The 22,400-nt window shown below is 40.1% G+C and overlaps 1 protein-coding gene across 1 annotated transcript; it reads left to right on the top strand.

Moving 5' to 3' along the window:
• Positions 1-392: 392 nt before the first annotated feature.
• Positions 393-18,463, top strand: golga7bb (golgin A7 family, member Bb). The gene is made up of 5 exons (XM_026190706.1): positions 393-516; positions 7,456-7,581; positions 8,391-8,543; positions 12,330-12,431; positions 14,448-18,463. Exons 1-5 carry the CDS (start codon positions 505-507, stop codon positions 14,529-14,531), a joined length of 477 nt encoding a protein of 158 aa, XP_026046491.1. The 5' UTR covers positions 393-504; the 3' UTR covers positions 14,532-18,463.
• The last annotated feature ends 3,937 nt before the right edge of the window (positions 18,464-22,400 follow it).

The following is a 22,400-nucleotide window of genomic DNA, read 5'->3' as shown; positions in this document are numbered from 1 at the left end:
TTATCATTCAATGTGATGATCTAATACCCAATGACCATTTTTATCATCATTATTATTAATACTCCACGCTGTAGAAACAGGACTAAGATAAAGCGATTGTTGGGCATCCTGACTGGTCACAAACAGAAGCAGCAGCCAGGGCACTTTGTTTGAATTATTGATAACCAATGTAATTATTAATATAGCCCTAAAATAAAAGGGGGGCAAAAAAGGAAAAACTAACCCAAATAAACTGCTGATGCTTCAAAGTAACCTCCGTTTGCTTTCTGAACTGTGACTGAATCTGAAAGCAGATTATTCTGGATAAACAGAAATTCAGATTAGCATAACCACCAGTGACCGCATCCCGCAGGAGTCTCCAGCAGGAGCGCGCGCAGTCACGCACACACACGTGCACGCGGGCGACCGCTTACCGGCGGGCTGTAGTTGCGTTGTCCCAAACAGCACGCGCAAACGGTTGCCGTTTTCAGCACGGGACAGATCCCGCAACCCACTCACTGCAATATGGCGACAGAGGTAAGGAAATTCTTTACATTTTCTGTGAGTGCTTTATGAAAAAAGCTCCAAGATGTATTGTGCACCTCCCTTTGCTGTTTTTCTAAGAAATCCAGCTTGAGAATTGCCGTCTTGTAACTGAATGTCTTACCTATTGTGCCACCGATTTCTGTGTCTTATCGTGGTTCGGGTGAACGCTGTTTTATTTCAATCAAATCAGCCGACTGGATCTTGAGAGCTGTGTGAATTTGAAGTCGTGTAACAGTATCCTTACGTCAGGACATTTTTTTTCCTTCCCCGGCTTCAATTTCTTCTACTTTAATCAGTGTTTAGAAGCTGTGACTAATATCGTCTGATAAACAAGTGTTTGTTTTCCTTTCCCCTTCCAACACAGATACTGCTTTCTCAGGCATTGCCTGATAAAAAACAGAAACCAGTATCACTCAGACAGCTCCAGTAGGCTCAAAGCGGAGGAGGCTGATGACAGTGGTAATGATGATGGAGCAGTCAGCACCATGGACAGGGACAGCCTAACCATGTCTTTGCCTTGGTCATACTTTTAAATCAGCTCGATAAATCTTTATCCCTGCCACACACTTCACGCCCACAAAAAAACATGGAAATTATTTATTCAAGAAAATGCAGAGATCCCATAACTGTTAGTGTTATTGGTTAGTATCACAGAGCACAACTGCTGGATAACCAGCCAGCTGCGATGAATTATCAAACCCCAGCCTTGTGTGTCAATGATTATATGTTTGTACATCATGTAAAGATACATGGAAGTCAAAAATACATTAAACAGACACACTGTGCGGTAGGACAAATTAAAGTGTCATTTTCTCAGTACTCATGGATCAGACTAAACATATCCACAACCCAACTACATACTTGCAGTTTTGTGACTATATGTAGCACAGTTGTGATGCTATAACACTCAGAAAATCAGTCACAGAGGTACCTGCCAAAATACCCTAAAAGCCATCAGGCTGAGCAGCACGTCTTCCTCTCCGTCAGTTTGCATCACCATATTGGTGAAGACATTATCATAATCATGATCTCAGGAGACAGCACATTTGGTTATATTCATACAACAGTGTGTTTGCATGCGTGTGTCTGTACATACATGACCATCTAACTTATTTCTGAGTGAAGGTATAATTCTTAAATAGTGATTCTGCAGGTAAAGGTGCAGGGGATAAGAAGCTTGGCAAGATCGATGCATATATTTTTTTCGGAGCCTGCAAGACCCTGGCAGAGTGTCCCTGACTTCCTTTGGTGGTCTGCCAGTATCCCTGTCCAAGCCCCATCAATTACACACAGACACACACAGGCACACACATGCCTACACAGGAACACAACATGCACACGCACCCAAACACATGCAGTGTATGCACCTAGGACAGATTTAATGTCCAAAGCCCATCAATTATCCATGCCATATTTAATGCGAACAGGCTGCTGCAGTTTGTAACCATCGGTGATTTGAGTCTGAGATGAGCACCACAGTTTGCTTCCTATCCATCTGCCTCTCAGCCTGTCTCTACTTCCCTGTCACATATTATATTAGAACTCATTCTATGACATTTATTGTTTGCCAAGTCAGCAAACGACTGCATTAAGTGTTGAGTAACACTCAGCTCATTCTGCAGACTGTTTATGCTGCATGGATGGACACTCTCTGGATCCATTAAGTCCACTACTGCCAGAGTTTCCTCGCAGACTGTAGGTTTGCTCCAGCTTGAGTATGACACTGTTAAGAAATAATGTGCAAAAGCACTGAAATCCCCACAGAGACCTGCACAGACTTAGCTCCCCACTGAGAAAAGGAAAAGAAAAAAGTCGTCCTTTTTCATGAAAATAATTTCTTCTATAAGCTTTGGTCCAACAGTTACTGTTCTTCGACCTAGATGTCATGACAGTCTCACAGTTTTGTCAACACTGTCAAAACATTATTGATTTATAGACCTCTGGATAACCCAGCTTGGCAGCAAGCATTAAAAACTCTGCTCTCAATGGCAGAGAATCACTTATATTATGAAGGGCTCAAAAGGGAGCTGAGTGTAACAAAACATGCTGAAAGGCTGCAGAAAACAAGAATGAAGTTTCTAAATCTGGGTGCATTTACTGTGCTGTAATCGTCTGTGTACCGTTTGCAATGCCTGCCCACTGGCAGCACTCACCCGTGCCGTCTGTATGTGCTCCCTGAGTCGGAGTGACTTAACTAGGAAACACGTCAGAGCAATGAGGCTCACAGATCTACAGATGCAAACTGCAGGAATTAAAGTGTGGGTTTGATTCAGCATGTAGGACTGAAAGAATATGACAGAGAAAAAATTATATTTTTCTCAGTCAACAGATTTCACTGATGCATTTTGCGTTTGATTACATTTTTTTTTGTCTACTCAAATTGGCAGAGTATGCTCATAGGGTATGAAAATGCTCTTTTTTTGTTCATCGTATGAAAGTCCTTCAAGAAAATTATTCACAATAAAATTGTAATGAACTGCGTATAAGGGGACAGCAGTTTATTATTTAGTAATTTAGGATATGTCTGTCATTGCCATGCAGTAAAGATTATCTATGTGGTTTTTATTCATCCTTGTTTACTTGATGCAGTACCTTTCTATGCGCTTGTTACCTGGTGAGGCACGTTTTTCTGAAATCTAATCAGTGTGCAGGCAAAAAAATATTAAACATAACGTTAAAGATGGGTGGGTGGAACTAGAAGTCAGACAGCGTAGCACCATGCAGAACTTCTTAACAGAGGCCTGTGTGATCAGTATCACACTTTAACATTGGTGTCTGCTTCTGCACTATATTTAAATGCAGGAATAGACCAGATTTGAACCCTTGGCTCCCATAGAGGAAACACAAGCAGTCTACCAAGATAAACCTGTTTGTCTTCAAGGTATAAATATACAGAGATACTTCAGCATTTCATATCACCACCAGAAGACTAAGAAAGTTTTTTTGTGTTCGATAGCATAAATGAAAAATAGCTGTTTCATCAACTGGAAGTAACTCTCGAGTGAGTATAAAACTGTCATAGATAACGAGTCAGACCCATCCACCCGGGTCCTACTGGTCCAGGTACTCTTACTTTTTTTTGGCTGCTGTCTTTAGGGGTCAACACAGTAACTTATGTGAGTAAGTCATCAGCCCTCATCTCACCCTACCCCTAGCATCCTCTTCTGTCACACTAACCCTCCTTCCCTGCATCCATGAATCTTCTCTGTGGTCTTTCCTCTGTATATATATATATATATTTTTTTTGTGGGCGATCGTGGCTCAAGAGTTGGGAGTTCGCCTTGTAATCGGAAGATTGCCGGTTCGAGCCCCGGCTTGGACAGTCTCGGTCGTTGTGTCCTTGGGCAAGACACTTCACCCGTTGCCTACTGGTGGTGGTCAGAGGGCCTGGTGGCGCCTGTGTCCGGCAGCCTCGCCTCTGTCAGTGCACCCCAGGGCAGCTGTGGCTACAATGTAGCTTGCCATCGCCAGTGTGTGAATGTGTGTGTGAATGGGTGAATGACTGAATGTAGTGTGAAGCGCTTTGGGGTCCTATGGACTAGAAAAGCGCTATACAAATACAGGCCATTTACCATTTACCATATAAATACAGGCCATTTACCATTTACCATCTCGTCCTTGCCTCTCTAACCTTGTCTCCAAACTGCTCAGCCTGAACCATTCTTCTGATATACTCATTTCTAATCCTGTCTTAACGGTCACCCTGAAAATCTTAGCATTTTCAACTCTGACACCTCCAGCTTTGCCTCTTGTTATTTCGTTACTGATACTCAATTGAAACCATTCATAAAAGCAGATCTCACTACCATCTTTTAAATTTCCCCTCTCACTCTCCCTTCTGTCCTTTTATTAAAAATCACCCCTGATACTCATCTCCACCAGCAGACTTGGTCTAGTAAATGCAGGTCATGAAATATCATGAAATATGGCAATGAGTTTGACAAAGATGTTTTATTAGTCTGATTTCCCAGTTTGATGGCATAATTATGATTATTGATGTCACTCAGTCTAAAGGAGCTTTGGCAAGAAGACAGGTTAAAAGGTTAAATATGTAGCCTCTTATGAGACTGAATTTGAGAGTGTTTCTCCAGCTTTAATCTCATTGGCTTTAGTTGCATGGAGTGCAAGATTGGGATACTGTGAAGCCTCGTGTTTAGGCAAATCACAGGGAGGGAGACACCCGCCTTTCTTCTTTTAGTGTAAGTTATGTGTAGTACAGACATGTAAGGCAGAGGTCTGTTGGTCAGGACGGGGCCAACTGTCCTCAATTCTAAAAAGACATCTAACGTATGTACATGCATGCAGTGCATGTATGTATAGCATCACATTCACATGCACACGTTCATAAAAGACGGACCTGCGTGATGTTAATGAGTCTCTCTTGTGGCCAGCTGATTCTGACTTGGATAAATGATGCTCAGCTCTGTGCTGAAACTGTAAATTGCTTCTATTAATAGAAGGACTTGTTGTTCATCATGATAGCCTGAAGATAACACTAGAAAGAGTGAGGGCTCCGTGGTGGCGAGAGACAGGGAAAGCAAAAAAAAAACCCCAAAACTGTGTGTGTGTTTTGGGGAGGGGGGTGTATTAAAAGCTCTGGCTGTGAGATGGATGACTGTGGCTGTTAGCAGACAAAAATAGCAGCTTGGATGCTATTCCTGCTCGTGAGTGATACACCATATATAGAGATGAAAGGCTGGCACTGTACTAAGTCTGGCTACTGCCAAAAAGATGCAGTGTTTTTAAAGTAATTTAAACTTGATTATTTATCAGTAAATACTATACTTAAATACTAAGGTCTATAAGATAAGCTCTCTTGCTTGATGTATTTCAGCTCCTCAACAGTTTGTCTTCGTCATTTTTTTATGATCCAATGATCCAAACTGCAGACGTGGAAACATCCTGATATAATATCAGTAGAATGTGCTTTTTCCCTGCTGACTGAACATGTCCACAAGGCAGCATCTGTTGCTCCAAAATCTCAATATATTATTTAGCATTCATAGTGTGTACAGATGTGCAAGTTATCCTGGCCATGTGAACTAATGCACTATGCCATCATTAAGGGAGGCTTTTTGAAGTCTGCACTGATAACAGGCTGGAGGGCCCTTTCCTTCTTAACTCTGAGGATTCACCTTCATTTATTTTAAATTATCAGAGGCTTAGGCAAGACAGTAGTGTTTCCTGGATATTGTTCATATATTTCCTGTTCTTGGTTACATGTGTTTTTACTTGACTTTGTGGATGCACTGACATGGTTCTAAGACGTGTTCATGAGCCACGTAATTACAACACCAGCATGTAATTAAAAATGACTGTTTTAATTAGGTGTAGTTCCAGCTACTCAGTATTGTCTGTGACATTTTGCTTGATTTATAATTCACCACATTACTGACCACAGATAATGAAATCCATGAATTCTTTCTTGCAGTTTCATGCTAAAAAGTGCTATTGTTAAATTGTAACTAATCTAACTATTTCCATCTGCTGCCTTTCATTTCTGGCAAAGATTTTTAGCATGACATATCTTTTCAGTCTTTTGTGGCCTCCATTTAAACTTTTGTTAATTTTTTAGACTTTTTAAAACCCTGTTTCATTAAATATGTTCTCTTTCTACTATTTACAAATAACTGCAAGGTTGAAATGATCTGCAAATTGAATTCTCTATTGACGTATGCACTGTATCCCAAATTTTTGGAAAGTCTTTCTCTGCCTCTTGCATGTACAAGCATGTACTTGGATAATATATAGGTCACAGTGACCCTGCTGTAACTGGCCAAGCCTTTAAAAAAAGAAAAAACTTAACAGCTGCACAAATGTTTAGTGTTTTTATAAAATGATTTCAGGTTCTGTCTGAAGTGAACACAACCTCATATTTCCCACCTTATTTTCTCTCCTTCTCCCTGCCTTCTCCTCTTCCTGCATACTTTTACCGTATCCCTTATTACCGTCCTCTTGAGGACAGTAATTTAGATCAGCAGGGGATAAGTTTACAGTGCCCCACTTGCTTGTTGCTGTATGCTTTTAATGTAAATGACTGGGTGTAAAACACACTGTTCACCAACAAAGTGCTGTAAAGACCAGTCTTTTAATGTTCCAACATCAATTTTGATGTTGGAAGACAGCAATGAGAGTGCCAGCTACTTTAAGTCAAAGATGTTGGTGCATTAACATCGCATCAGTTCTTGAGTTTCAAACTTAAACTTAAATTTTATTGTGCAGCAAAAGCCTTTTTACACTTTCATTTCTGCAGTCCTGTGAAAAACTAAGAACATTCCATGATTCAACAGCTTGTAACGCCACCTTTAGCAGCAAGAACTTGAAGTATTTTGTCTTTTTCTTTTGTGTGACTTTATCAGTTTCTCACATCATAGGAGAGGCATTCTGGCTCACAGTGTTTCTTCATTTCACTGAGGTTTGCATGTATTCACTTATACACAGCTCTCATAAGGTCCCACTACAGCATTTAATTCAGATTGTGGTCTGGACTTCATCTGGACCATTGCAACATCTTGATTCGTTTCTGTTTCAGCCATTGCTGCTGTGCTTGGGATTACTTTTCTGTTGCACGACCCAATTTGGGCCAAGCTTTAGCTATCAGACAGATGGCCTCACATTTAACTAATGCTTTGGTAAACAAGGAGATCAGAGGACAGAGGAGGAGATCCTGTTGCTACAAATCAAGCTCAAATCATCAACCCTACACCACCGTGCTTTACAGTTGGTATGAGATGTTTGTGCAGATACGCTGTTTGTGCTTTTGCTGTCATCTAACCTCCAAAGGACATTGTTCCAGATGTCTTGTGGTTCGTTCAGATGCAATTTGGCAAACCTAAGCTGCACAGCCATGTTCGTTTTAGAGGGAGGAGTCCTCTTCTTGGCAACCTTTCCAATTTTTCTGTTTTTTTCTTCTGTTTTGTATCTTCTTAGTTCCACAACCTTCAGGAGCTCCGGCACAGTCCATCGCTGGTCACCAAGGTGTTTATACAGAGAGACTACAGTGAAGGAACTGTGTGCCGATTCCAGGCCAAGTTTCCCTCAGAGCTTGACAACAGGGTGAGTCCAAACAAACTCAAATACCTAGACAAAGGCAATATAACCCCCCACTTCATATAACTCTAATTTGACTGATACAGAAAGATTGATGGCCCGTACTGTAGACTTGTCTATTAAGCTAAACTCACAGATAGATGCAGATACACTTAAAACAACACTTGTGCATATGGGATGCTTCTTAAACCAGGAAACGTCTAATTCCTGTAATGCTGGTCCTCAAAAGCAAAAAGCTAATATTTGAAATGCACACATTATGCATAATAATTACAAGGGCATCATCCACAAATGGATGCAAATGTCTGTTGTATAAGTAATATATATGTTTCTCCCCATCTAACATCTCCTGAATGTATGCATGTGTGAACAGTTAAAGCAAAAGTAGATGCCTTTAGTTAAAGACTGTGTGAGAGAATGTGCTATTTATTTAAAGAGCAATTTTACTTTCTTTACCTTGCTTTAATTAGTGAATGGTGTTATGTAGGAGTATTATTGCATATTTGTCTAGCAATTTGCATATGAAGCAGACAATCCACACAAAGAGCAGAGCAAGAAAACATCAGTTGTCATCGATTTACTGCAAATGTTCTCTGTCAGATGGAAAAAATAGATTGCTGTCGTAGTTGTAAGTAATTGTTCATCAGGTTTTCCATATTCTGTAATCAAAGTTGTTGTTGTTTTAATTCCTTGAAAAAATTGTATTTTGGGTTGAGTAGAATACAGGCAGCATATTTGGCAGGCTAACAGAACATATTTCACTTGTGCCATTCTTACAACCGCTGTTGGTCTTGTTTGTTTTTGTTTATAAGTAGATTGAACGAACTTTACTTGAGGAGACAGTGAAGACCCTTAACTCTTATTATGCTGAGGCTGAAAAAATTGGAGGTCAGTCGTACCTGGAAGGATGTCTGGCTTGTGCAACAGCTTATATCATCTTCCTCTGCATGGAAACGCGATATGAAAAGGTAAGAAGTCTGTGTACACAAAATATTACATTTTGGGTGGAAATACTGTATAATTACAACTTTTTTTAACTTGTCATGTTTTTGTTTCAGTTTGCTGCTTTTTATAGAGGTTGTAGCTTTAAAATGAGTTAAAATTAGCCTTTTAAATATAAAAATACAATTATTATTCCATTAACCGTCTTTAAGATCTGCTGTAGGTAAAACAACAGACTTTTGCTGTAAATACAACTATTCTTTCAGTTTACTGCCCACTTCGATTCAGCCACCATCTATTCCTCAGGCTCACTTTATGAGCTTTTTTTATGTTTTGTATGGAGTTCAGTGAGCATCTTCTATACTGTCTCCCTTTTCAAACCTGAAACCACATCTTGAACTAGAATGTGTCTTTAAATTGCAGCACAAGACAACCTGTATTGCACTCTCTTCTCTGGGTATTGCACAGGCATAGCGAAAACGCCATGCAAACCCAAACACAGTTCACAAGTGATAGCACATTATTCATGCTGCACGTATCCCACATGCCTTGGTAGGAGACTGAGGAACCTGGAAAAAAAAACAGCAAAAGATGCACACAAATGCCTCAGTGGACAGAGCCCAGAATCTCAGAATGTGAGATGAAGGTGAACCTTTTAATGCGCAGTGATGAACTCCACTTACAGAAGTGTTATTTTCTCCCCTATGTGTCAATTTCTATTGAATTCAACTCTTTCCCACTCAAAAAAACATTAAGCCTCATCCGGCTCTTTAAGAAGAGAACACACAGTTCTAGGAGATGCAATCTCTCTCTCTGTCTGTCCACCAGAGTTTAAAACTCACTCTAAAGGCCACACAAGTGTGCCGCTGGATAAGGCATGGCACGCCAGCTGACGCTTACCTAAAGTGCAACCAAGATGCCCATCTTGACAAAGGGCAGGTGGTTAAAGCTCCGCATGGCTGTGTAGCTGCTTGTTAGTCACTGAAATGGAACAGGAACACACGCACACATAACACAACCGCATAGGCAGACACAGCGAGCGTGATTAATCCTCTTGTGATTTTGTGTGTACCTGCCGCCGTTTTAGATAGAACTGGAGCTGCATGAAGTTTTCAGCATTCCTCTCTGTTCTGATCTCTGTCATCTCCCTTGTCTTGTTGCATTTTGTAAACATTTCTTCATCAAAGGACTACAGAGGTACTAGGAGCTTGACCAAGAAGTACAAAAGGACTTATTGCTGAGTTGAAGCCATGCAGAAATTGCCTAGTCTGAGGCTCTTTTCATCTCCCTGTCAGCTGGGTGCTGCCCCATTAAGATCCTGAGATTCTATCAGTTTCTCAGGAGAGTTGTTTATTTGCTTGCTTAACTCAGCCATCTTGGCTGAACAACATTATGACTGATGATGATAAAGTGTACCCACCCAAGTTGATGCTGCATGTTCATGTGCGTCCGAGTCCCACAACACAGCGCTCGCAGATCAGGGTGCAGATTCACTGGAGTCCCTTGATGCTTACATCTCACACCATCAAAGGACACTGATTGCTCCCAGCATGTCAGAACAGATACATGTGCTTAAAAACATTCACAAGACTTCCCTCACGCACACTTTGTGCCCTCCATCTTCTACTTTTCTTCTCGTATTATTGACAAGAATGTAGCTGAACATACAGTATGGGTTTCTAAAGGACACGTGTACACACGCATAAAATCCTTTATATTGCATTTGGTAGCATAAGCAGGGGATTGTGCGTATGCTGTCACAAACACAAAGCTTTTCCCAGAAGGGCTGTCACACACACATGCCAGTACAACACAGGCACAGCTTGGATACTTGACTGTCATATTGTTACACCGAAGAGGATTGAGCTGCCCCGAGAGCTCGCTAGCAAGTGAAAGGATTGGCCTTTTCCCTGAACCACAGTAAACTGATTAGTCAGGGCTCCTCTGTGTGTCTCTCTGCCACTTTACCGCGATGCTTGATTCTCTTGGAGTTTGTAGCAAAGGAAATGGTTTGTGTTGCGTTAAGAAATGTGTGGATATCTTATAAGTCAAATATTGATTGCTTTGTGCTCAGCGCTATTTCACATGGATCTCACTGATTTAAAGAACAGCGGGGCAAAACCGCTGAATTTCGATGGCTTCAGTTCAATGTCTTTTCACTGAGAAACGCAATGTCCTAATGTTTTCCAGACATTTTATTGCAAAAGTATCTTTTTCCAATGGGAGACAAAAAATATTTCTTCTGTTGTTTAGTCTCCACTAACAAGGGTCACTGTATAAGCAGCTGGGCCTGCAGCTGTACGAGGCCTTTGACATACTAGAGGAGCACAGTGCTCAGTGAACTGCTTAGTGTTGTTTTAATCACTCTAGGCTGTGTGCTGCAATGACCTTTAGCTAACTCACAAAAAAGGATGTGAATTTGTCATGTTCAATAGAACCATTTTCACACTTACTGCAGCTCGGAAACTTTGAAGTCATTACGCAGCAGAGCTGTACTTAGGAATGCAAATGTATGAATCAGCGGCGCTGGACATGAGAGAGTCTGCACCCTGCCAAATATTATAAAATCTGTGCAATGCCCTTGTTAAAACAGGGCAGGTAGTAGTTGGAAGAAGTCACAGCAAGCAAATGCTTCTCCTGTCTCCTCCTCAGACCTGAGGAAATGTACAGCATCTCTAGAAAATCATAAAGAATTTAAATAAGCTCTCTTTAATAGAGTTGTACATATTGGTTAACATGTGTAGCGGCAGCAGCTCTGTGGGTGCAAATGAGGCACAGAGGAACACGGCGCTGGCCGACATGACACTGGCAGAGTTTAGGCGAGCCGTGGTACATCAGCATGATTTGTTCCCATGGAGGCATAGCTAAGGCTGAATAAGCCGTTTTAATAAACCCACTTTAGCTAATAGCTGCCTGTTTGGCATTACTGGCCATCAGTCTGCAGACATTTGGTTGCTATCAGCAGCATCGCTGGAACAACATTCAGTTCTTAGGTTTCGTAGACACTATTTAAATCTCCAGATAAAACGGTTTGTGTGCAGTTGCAATGAATGAGAGAATGTATACAGACATGCTTGTTTGAATCTGTGTGCCAAAGCATGGCCTGAACCGCACAGATTCACTCCACTGCTGCTCTGTGGTTTTCGCACAATTGCTGCAATGCTCACTTGCAAAACCGAGAAAAACGTCCACTGCCAGTGCAATCTAAATAAACTGTCCACTTCATATTTTAGAGCCTTGACAGTTAACCAAGGCATGACATTTAGCCTTAAAGAGAGCCATCTTTTGAATTAGGAACTCAAGCTTCCAAATGGAAAAGTTCAAAAGGAGAAAAGCTCATACTCATCATTTTTAGTAATTCAATTCATGCAGCCCTGCTTGACAAGAGTGGCTTGGAAGTATGCAGAAAAAATAGCTGCTATACTTGAAGCATAATGGAATTACTTTAAGTTTGGATTTTAATGCGCAGGAAAAATAAAGCCGGGCAATGATTTGACAGAGCTGGTATCATATGCCGCATGCTAAGTATGCGCAGAAGGACTGCAAATTAGTTTCTTTCATTTTTCATATTTTCCAGAGGTTAAAGTAACTTGGGCCAATTTAACCTCTTTTAGATACTGTGTGTAACACAGAACGCATCCTGAAAAAGTAGTCGGCAGGTACTGAATCTCAGTTCTCTCTTATTATTTTTTTATGGGAGCCTGATTGTCCTGCTTGGGTTTTCATCTTACCTCCAACATTTCTAATCAAATCTGGATTACCTCCAGAGGTACTTGTTCTAATACCTCTCTGCCCCCCTTGTTTTATTCCAGGTGCTGAGGAAGATATCAGGTTTCATCCAGGAGCAGAATGAGAAGATCTACGCTCCTCGAGGTCTGCTGCTCACAGACCCCATAGAGAGAGGAATGAGGGTTGTATCCTCCTCCCATATGTTACTGTAATCTCTGTGCAACAAATAGATAGTGGATAAAGGCCCAGACAGGACAGCTCAACATTTATAAGACAGTTTAAAGATGGCGTGGAAAGACATTGGTTAGAATTATTGAAACTGGTGGAAACATCTGGATTTGATACAGCAAATGGATGAAAAAAACTTCTTCATAAATTACCATCAGGATGCCCATGAACAAGACACTTAAAGTCCAGCTGCTGCAGAGTAGCTGTTCACTGGCCAACTATTTTTTATCATGAGTAAATCTTAAAAAAGCTCTGAAAAAAACAGAAAGTTCTGTGTTTTGATATGGAAATATGCAAAAAATAAAAAATAAATAATATTAATGTGGTCAATCGGAAGTAAGGTTTTATATCAAGGCCTTTTTAATGATTTCCAAGTTTTCATGTGGCTGTTCTTTTATAGATGAATTGCTACATTTTCAGGAGTGGACAGCACTATATCTCCTATTGACAGCTGGACTGATACCAGCACAGACACATGGAGAGAGTGAATGTGTCCAATAGACCATCACACAGTCCTGGCTCACACTGGCCCAAAGAAAAAAAAACGGGCTGCAGGTCAACCCATTACCAACTCTTAAAAAACTGAGTGGTTATGCAGAGAACGAATGGTTGAAATTAAAAGGTGATATTAATAAATGAAGCAGACAGTCTCAAAGGAGAGAAAACAATGGAAGCAAAGAAACCAGAGACATACAGAGAAAGTTATTATCAATAAAAAAAGAAGAGGCCTACAAAGAAAGTAATACATAAACAAACAAAGGGGGAGACGCAGACAAGAGGAATTCTGGAAGGAGAAACCCAGAAGGAAGAAATTCATGGCAGACTATTGTTATGTTGTTTTTTTAATAAGCTCAGGTTTCCTTGATGCAGAAGGAATTTTTCAAGAGACTCTGATGTGAGTTCATATGGTTCAGAAGCTGTCCTCCTATTGGGGGCTCAGCTTCCTCACCTTCATGTAGCTACAAACACAAGTAAACATAATATAGACATGTGCCAGAGACAGGCCACCATTAAAATCCACTGACTACGTTAAAGAGCAGAGCCCATAGGCTCGACTCTCTCAGACCTTCTCAATAGAATAGTAGAAGCCTTCACAAGTAATTAAGTTTAGCCTCGTGAACATTTTATTAACAGTAAAATCAACATATGATGATGGTAGAGTAGCGCTGTCCAGTAAGACCATTGCCAAGGTTTATGAATGTAAGCAGAGAGTTCAGATAACTTTGATTCATACATTTCTGGACAGTGACACGCTTTTTGTCGCTACGCCACCACAGTGGATTTTAAGTAAACCAACGAGATGTGATCAGGGAACAGAGTTTCTGCTTTAACTAAAAAGCATTAATCCAAAATTATTTTTTAATCATTGAGGAATTAAAAGCAATTTTTAAACATTGTCTCCCATTCTCCGTGGCTCAAAAGGAATTTCACTATTTCCTGACAAGCAGTTCGACAGCCAGATGTTCCCTTGTTATTTTATGACAATCTAAGCAGATAAAAAATCTGGTGTTGAACTTGCGTTTGGTAGCCATTCGCTGGAACTCGCTGATGTGCAAAGAGCTGCAAGTTTATGCAAGAGAAGGAAGCTCTTATTTAGATGAAAAAGAGAGAAAGCTAAATTTCTTCTTTAAAAGTAGGAATCCACTGGCCAGCACAGTAACAGGAGAAGGCCACAGAAGGCTACTAAATTATAAGATTGCAGAGTTCTTTCCACAATTAAGAAAAACAATTTCTTTGCATATAATCAAGTCAAGGAGACCCTGGAGGAGTCTGCAAACAAGAGAACCCTTCATGAATGGAAATACAGAGGATTTAGAACAAACCACTGGTTACACTGAAGAACAGTAAGGTCAGATTAGGCTTGCCCAAATAGTTGAAATACCTTACTGAGGTTTCTAAAACTGTATTGCTTTAAATTCTCATGGAATTTGTCGACAACGCACAGTGATCCTTGACATTCATCAAATTTTCAGCTTGAGATCAGCGTGTTTGAAGACCGGGGCTCGGGCGGCTCCAGTCCCAGCAGCACCATGTCGTCGGGCAGCAGCGCTCGGTGACTGGAGGGGCAGCACCAGGCTTACGGATACCACCACAGGGGCAGCGGCACACTTACCAACATCCGCATGCTGAAACATGAGAGCACCAGGTTCTAGGACGAGTGGAAAGAAAAAGGCGAGGAGGTGATTCACAACATTCATGCTCTGTCTGCTGGGGCCGACAATGTATCACCTCCAGAAGAAGAGCTGGCTTAAAAACACACCCTGGATACAAAACAGAATAAACACAAGTGCAACAGAACCCACACATACTCTAATCGTTAGACACAGCAACCAGTGTTTCTGTGAAGAAATATCCTACACTCTCCAAGAGCTATCAAACTAAAATACTCATTGATTGTTTTTGCTCTAATTTTTTTCCATTCACATTTTCTCTCATTCCATCACATCTGCTACTATGAGTCACACCATCTCTGCATTGTAGCTGATTCTCCAGACTTTCACTTCCTTAGACTAAATTTCAGTGCGGGACTTTTTCAAGGAGAGGTCACTTTGCCTGTCTGTTTACGCACTGACATTGCAATCTTAGGTTTTATGCAACATCTCTGAAATCTGAAAGGAAGGAAACGGCCACCTTACTGGGAGACTCGTAGCTGTCTGTTCTTGCTAAATGACTGCATTCATCTCAGGTGGTTTAGGTCAAGCTGCTTTGAATCCTGGCAAATTAGGCCAGCTGTGGGACTGCTTGGTTCTCTGCTCCGTTCACATACACTTGTCTTCAATATCAAAAGGCTAACAGAGAGCACCTTAAATTATTTATTCTTCTCATTCACGACAGTGGATACAAGTGATCCACATCACAGCTGTAGGTCACGCTCAAACACACTCTGTTTCTCACTTTCTTTCTCTCGCTTCCTGCATATTCACATACTTGCACATAGAAATGCACACAGCCATGTCATTTACTGCACTCGAAAAAACACATATCAGCGAGGGGGAGTGCACACGTGCATATACACAAATACACACCTGTAGATTGTGGCCAGGCATCCCTGCATGCAAGCAGATTCTGGTAGACTTGGAGTTGGAGTCGACCTACGCCTCAGCTCATTTAGAAAACAAGCAAACCTCAGGCCCTTGAAGGCTGTGCCATCTATTCCAGCTTAGCAGAGATCATTAAGAAAATATCAAACATCAAGGAGCAGTACCTTCAAGAAACCACAGAGTCAGTCTGACATGTTTGGTTCAGAAGAAGAAGAAATCGAAAGACATCGGTCTTTTATCTCTACACCTATTCCACGCATGAAACAGCGTGGATGTTATTGGCAAATGCATATTTATATGTGAGTATAGATGTGTGCAAGAGGGCCAGCCACACAAAGTTCAATACCTAAACCCACACAAAAGCAAGGATTTAAAGAACTGTCTATTGACTTTAACTGATATATACCGCAATATGTTGATGCAGAATAAAGAATCTTTCATTTTGTAAGATAAAGAATAAGTTGTAGATCCTTTTAGATGAAAAAAAAACATTATGTTTGATCACAAAATATCCATCTATCATCTATCACATATATCTAACTACTTATTCACAATATCACACTACAGTACAATACAATACAGTACATAAAAACTATTTCTCCTTTGGGAAATGAAACACTGTATGACTAATATGTATGTGTGTGTATATGTGGAGGCTGTTAAGATTATATGATGCAGCGAGCGTGCTGATTACCAACAGACAGCAACAATGCCCACACATCTTCCAACAAAAGACAAGGCCTTTCAGAAAAGTTTGTCTTGACCATGGTTCATTTTCATTTTTTATTTCTTGTTACCATAGTGTTGGTCTTCATCTTTTACCGTCTTCAGTCTTTTTCTTTATAAACACATACATGTCTCTTAATAAACCATGAGAGTGTAGGTTTTGATTATTCTTTAACACAGTGGGCTAGAAGCAAACTGCTCTGCAGAGAGCCCTTGCATGAAAATAGCCTTGTGCACTTTTACCAGAGCCATGTCGAGTTAAACTACTCACTGGACAGTCATTGCAGAAACGATTACATGTTGGCTTCATTCCAGTAAGTAGTTTAATTTCAACATAACATTTTATTAACTAGTTGATTGAGATTTTGACCACAGCAGTTGAGTTCAGTTGTGCTTGTGTTAAGCCTCCTGTGCTTTTTGATGCCTTCATGTTTCATCCCGGTGGAATGGATATCCAGCCTGGGGCTGATGGACTGACCGACTTTAAAATGACTCAGCACTGCCAATAAGCAGATAAAGGAGCTCATTAGACAATGTATAAAGAAAAAAAAGAGCGTGCAACAGAGTGTAAATGAACTGTACAGGAGATGAATTGTAGTGTACATGTTTGTCAATGTTTACCCACACAAACAAGTGGATGGGGATTGCCATGAAGCCGTTTTCTTCCCCCCCAAAATCACTGATGTCCAGTATCAATACATGTTTTCACAATCTGTCTACATCTGGGTATGAAGTGGACGATCATATTGTCTGTACAGCATGAGCTGCTGTATAGTATCATATGTAACAAGTCTTAACAATGTAGCTTATGATATTGTTGGTAATTATAACAATATTGTCACTTTGTGTAGGAGGTATAGAAAAGGGTGGTGTTAAAGATCCTCAGGGGAAATGTGCAAAATACATAGGCTAAGGTTCTTGGAGAAATATTGTTGATGTGTGGGATTACAGACTAGTGATGGGCGTAATGACTCTTTTTTAGGGGAATACAATTTGTCAGTTCACAGAAAGGTAGCCTGACAAAGTGTCCATTCACCCTCTGATTCCCAGTTCTGTCATTCTGTTTGCTGTTTCTCAACTCCCAGTAGAACTTCAGTGCCATATGCTCTCATTTAGTCTTTGGCAGTGCATTCATGTGAAAAAGAAAGTACACACTCTTTCACATGTCAGGATATAATGGAAAGTTTTATCTTTAGCAGGTCTTAAAATAAACAAAATACAACCTCAGATCAACAGAAATACATGAGATACTTTGCAGTGTTATCGTTTATTAACAGAAACGAATCCTTAATGCAGACTGTGTAAAAAACACACTGCTTGCATAGAATTTAGAGAATTCAGATCCAGGCGCTGCTAATCAAATGTACATGATTAATGGATCATCAGTGAGTGTGAGCAGCAGATGCTTTGGTAGTTTGATGGTCTGAAGCATTCAGGTATGTGTTAATGCAATGCCAAGAAGGAAAGACATCAGCAATGATCTTAAAGAAGTAATTGCTGCTGCCTATCAATGTGGGAAGCATTATAAGGCCATTATCAAACTATTTCAAGTCCACCACACTACTAGATTTTTCACAAGCAGAAAGCATTAAAGACTGCGTCCAGTCTTTTCAGGATTGGAGATCCCAGCAAATCTACTCCAAACTCAGAGAAACTACAGAAAACCAAAGAGTTACACCGTGGACACTAAGAGCCATCAGTTAGCAGGTTATATGTTAAAGTTCAGGAGAGCAAAATTAGACAAAGGCTGAACAAATATGACTTATTTAGAAAGGTTTCCAGGAGAAACACTCTTCTCTCTAAAATTAATTTGCATGGCTTAGGCTTGCAAAGCTGGATCTGAACAAAGACTTCCGGAACAATGTCCTTTGGATACATGACACCAAAGAGGAACACTTCATGCTAATACAGTGGAGGAGCTTGTAGCTCCTTGCATGAGCTTGACAATGAACTCTTCTGTATATCAAAAATATTTTAGATTCAAATGTTGGACAGGCTGTCTGGTGGACATCTAAAGCTTGTTCAAATCTGATTCCCACTACAGCTCGTTGCAACAGAATGGCTGAAAAAGAAAAGAATGCAGGTGTTGCAATGATTCAGTCCAAGTCTAGACTTTAACCCAATTGACATTATTAAGAGAGCTCATCTCAGTCAAATGAAGCAATGTGAAAGCAATGTGTTTAAATAAAAAAAAGTCACAGTGTAATATGTCATGTGTTGTTGTGAGGTTGTATTTATATAATTTTAAAACCTGGTAAGGAACAGATGTTTTTTATTTTATTTTATCATAATATGTAAAACATAGGAATCAGCACAAATAGCTTGGAGATGCTGGTTTATAGCTTTACTGATCCTCCAGCAGTTGGTCCACTGTCACAATATGACTTTGAATGAACAGCTTCAAGAAATGTCAGATTTCCATCAAGTAACATGTTCCCCGCAAGATGAATCGTAATAACTTTGTGATAAATGAACTTTTTATTTAGCACCATCATCGGGTTTCAATTTGTTCATGAGAAAACACTAACAGAAATCCCATCAACATCATCTCTTCTTTGAGATTAGTGTAAATTACTAGATGTTACTATGGTAAGAATTTTACCTACTAAAAATTAAGCGCTGCCATTGTGGGAATGTTACCATGCTAACAATTAGTTTAACCAATTAAGTGCTGCTAAGCACAGCCCCACAAAGCAGCTAGCATGGATGTAGGCTTTTGGTTTTGTTTTAAGTGTGTCAGCATGTGGGTATGTGTGTTGGTGTAGACTGATCAAAAGTATTGCATTTATTTTCAAGAAGAAGCACTGTGTGCTATTTTATACTTAATGTAGCTTGTCCTTTCAGGAATGACTGATTCATGAAGACTGGCAGGGGAGTAAAGATTATGATAAAGCATTAAATATATTATTGTAAAAAGATGTCCATTGAGATACAAATAAATGATCACAGGCGAGAGTAGCCTTCACTTTGGATACTTGAGCCTCAGTCAAGCTACTTATCAAGATAACCTCAGAAAAACAGCCATCTAATGATGTACAGTTCATTTCAGTATGTAAATTCTACCATGATATGTATTTATCTTGTACTGTATGTGGGACTGCAGCTAGTTCATTTAGATACACGGGCTCATCGGCAAGAAGTAACATATGTGTATTATGCTGTTACAAGTGAGAGATTACTCAATAGTGCAATATGATGTCTTCCTAAGAATATAAAAGACAATAATGATGTGTAGAGTCTGGCACCAGCATCTTTGACTTGCTTTGAGTTGAGTTGTTTTGCTTCAGGGCGAATAAAACCGCATTGATGTTTAATACTGCATGATGTGTGTGTAAACAAAGCGAGACGACAAGAAGTGAAGTCCCTGATCCACAAAGTCTCCAGCGGTGCTGCTGCGAAAGAGGAATTTATATCTTATCTTGATGCTAATTGTGTGTTTACATTAGCTTATTTACATACTAATTAAAATGGATTTATGTACTTTTTACATGTATATTTTTTTTCCAAAGCTGATTATTATTCAAAGCCTGCTGAGTGAAGTTTTAACTGTCTCCAAGAGATGAATAAAATATCTGATGAAGCTGATAAAAAGAACGTTGCCTTTGACTCCAGGCTGCTGTTTGTAGCTACAGTTCATGTTGTTTATAAGCTCAGTCTGTGCTGTGTCTTTGCTTGTTCGTGATATATGATCTCTCGCTGTCTCTCTTGTAAGCATTGCTGAGAATAGCAACAGGAAGAACTTGAGTTGGTATAGGATGCTCTTTGAGTTTGGAGCAGTGGTCTTGAAATTTGTTTTATGTGTTTCTCTAAATGTCCGTGCATTTGTTTTGACTGAATAACAGAATGGAAAGTAAGTTTTAATACAAAAAGTAGTTACCAAATCTCAATCTGACCTTTGGGATGTGAGCAACAAACTGTGCGATGCTATCCTGACCAACATGTTAACAGAACCTTGTTGAATCCATGCCATGAACATAGAAGGCCCAGTGCAAGCAAGGTGTGCCTAATAAAGTGTCCAGTGAGTGTATATGTATATTGACTTTTTCTGTCTCCCATGCAGTGCAGAGTGGGCAGTGAACAGAAAGCTGTAGGCAGCATAAAGTTCAAAACTGAACCATGAAGGTTAATCTGACACTGAATATTCAGCTGGTAGGCTGTTTTGTTCACATGCCACCCAAACCATAACCGAACCATTGTTTGCATAAAGTTGACAATTTCTATAAACATTAGTCTTTATTTAGCCAAAGAATTGTTTGATGGATGCGTGACTAATGCAAAATTGTCCGTAACTAATCGACCCTTCTTCATTACAACAGTTCAGTAACAGAACAATGAAACATTGAAACATCTGCAACCATCTAACAATGAAACATTAAAAGTTTGTTGCTTACCAAAAATGTCATGGTTTTCTTAAAATTGGTATTAATTTATGAAGAATTGTAACATCAGTTATCAACTAAACAGCTTGATTTCAAATTTTCTTCCTAACTCTCTCCCCTATAAAGACGGCATTTGACAACCTTCCCAGCACCATTAATCATGAGCTTTGACACCTCAGTATGTATCAATAAATATGTGGTTTGATGACCATTTAAATAGTTTTATGGGTTTTTCCAAGGGTAGCTGCACAGTTCAGATGCACACCCAGTCATTTTGTTCAGTAAGACAGAAACCATCAAAGGGTTGTTCCTTGTAAGCTTTCAAAGTGCAAAGAGTTACCCATTTATATTTTCAGGAAAATGTGCGGTGCTTCATCATAAATAAGTAAAATGATTCCTGTGCACATCCAGTTTTCAAAGTTTTCAACGATCTAATGAATATTATTTTCTTTCATCTTTTTTTTTTTTGGTGCGCACAGCTTTTTGTATTAGTGTCTATTTGTAAGCATGATTCTGTGTGTATGTGTGTGTGCGTGTGTATAAGAGGTGTACAGTAGATCCATCATAGCCTGCTCATAAGGCCATAAATGAGCGATAACATCCTGATTGACACTGAGGCTTAGTTAAAATCTCAGGAGTGTAGACAGAAGGAGGAGCGGCGAGAGTGGACTGATATTTTCTCAAAGACAGCAGAGGAGTGAAGAAACATCTCAACACCTGCGGGCAAAGGTCAGCCTCACACTACCGAAGCGCAAGCAACTCTTTCCTTCAGCACAGATCCCCCTTTTTCATCAAACTTTTGCTGGAAGGTTTTAGCTAAGTTTCTTTTCTCTTTCCAAGTTTAAACATTTTTTATTCTTCGGCTGCACAACGCTGTCTTTCTGTTTTATTCCTTCTACCCCCCTCCTGCTCATTCCTTGTTCTCCTTTTTTTAAAAAGGGGGGGGAGGGGGTCTGCTTAATCTTTTCCACTATTTCTTTTCTGTCTTAGTCACAGATGGGGAGAATGGAAAGTCGCTTTCCGGTATTGATTGGTTAAAATGTTTATTCCCGCAAATGACAGAAAATCTATATCCTGTGTTTCAGGCATATTTTGACTGGCACCAGTGCCTGGCAAACGGAGTGCACCGGTTACAGTGAAGTTTACAATTGTGTGCTTGCATGTAATGCATGTAATGCGTTATATGTGGAACCCCTCGAGAGAGAGTCTTGGCCTCAGAGAAAAGTCCTGCCTGTAGTGACATTAAAGGATATTCACGCCTATTTTCTGCTCTTGACATTGGTTTGGGACCGGATTACAAACAAATACACGTTCATTTCAGTTCAATCACAAAAACTGGCATAACAACAGGAACTCAGTTAGGTAAATTAACCCTGGCAGTCCATCCCAAACATCCAACTGTTGGCTGGCGCCCTGGGGCCTTCCAAACATTTATCCGCATCTGTCCAAATTTCAGGATCACGGTGACTTGCTATTCTGAATGAATACTCTGTGATGCAATGCACAGAAAGACCCAGTGCCCAGTCTTCCTTTCAAAACTCAGACATTTTGTACACACAGTCCCATCCACGAGGACTCTCTCAGCTTATTGTTTGAACGCCGGATGTTGTAACTGATTTTTAACATTTGTTTTGAGATTCCGGTATGAAAACCGCAGCCCTTCAGGAGCTCTTTGAAGAGTGGAAAGAGGTAAAACACAGTGGAAATGGCAGGATTTGTCTCTGTGTGTTTGGCCACACTTGATTTGCTGTGTACTCTTTAAAGTCGATTTTTCTGTTTT

Source organism: Astatotilapia calliptera, chromosome 13 (genome assembly GCF_900246225.1).
Source record: "Astatotilapia calliptera chromosome 13, fAstCal1.2, whole genome shotgun sequence".
In the NCBI taxonomy this organism is placed as follows: domain Eukaryota; kingdom Metazoa; phylum Chordata; class Actinopteri; order Cichliformes; family Cichlidae; genus Astatotilapia; species Astatotilapia calliptera.
The sequence above is the reverse complement of the archived record's forward strand: the minus strand, read 5'-3'. Positions and strand labels throughout refer to the sequence as shown.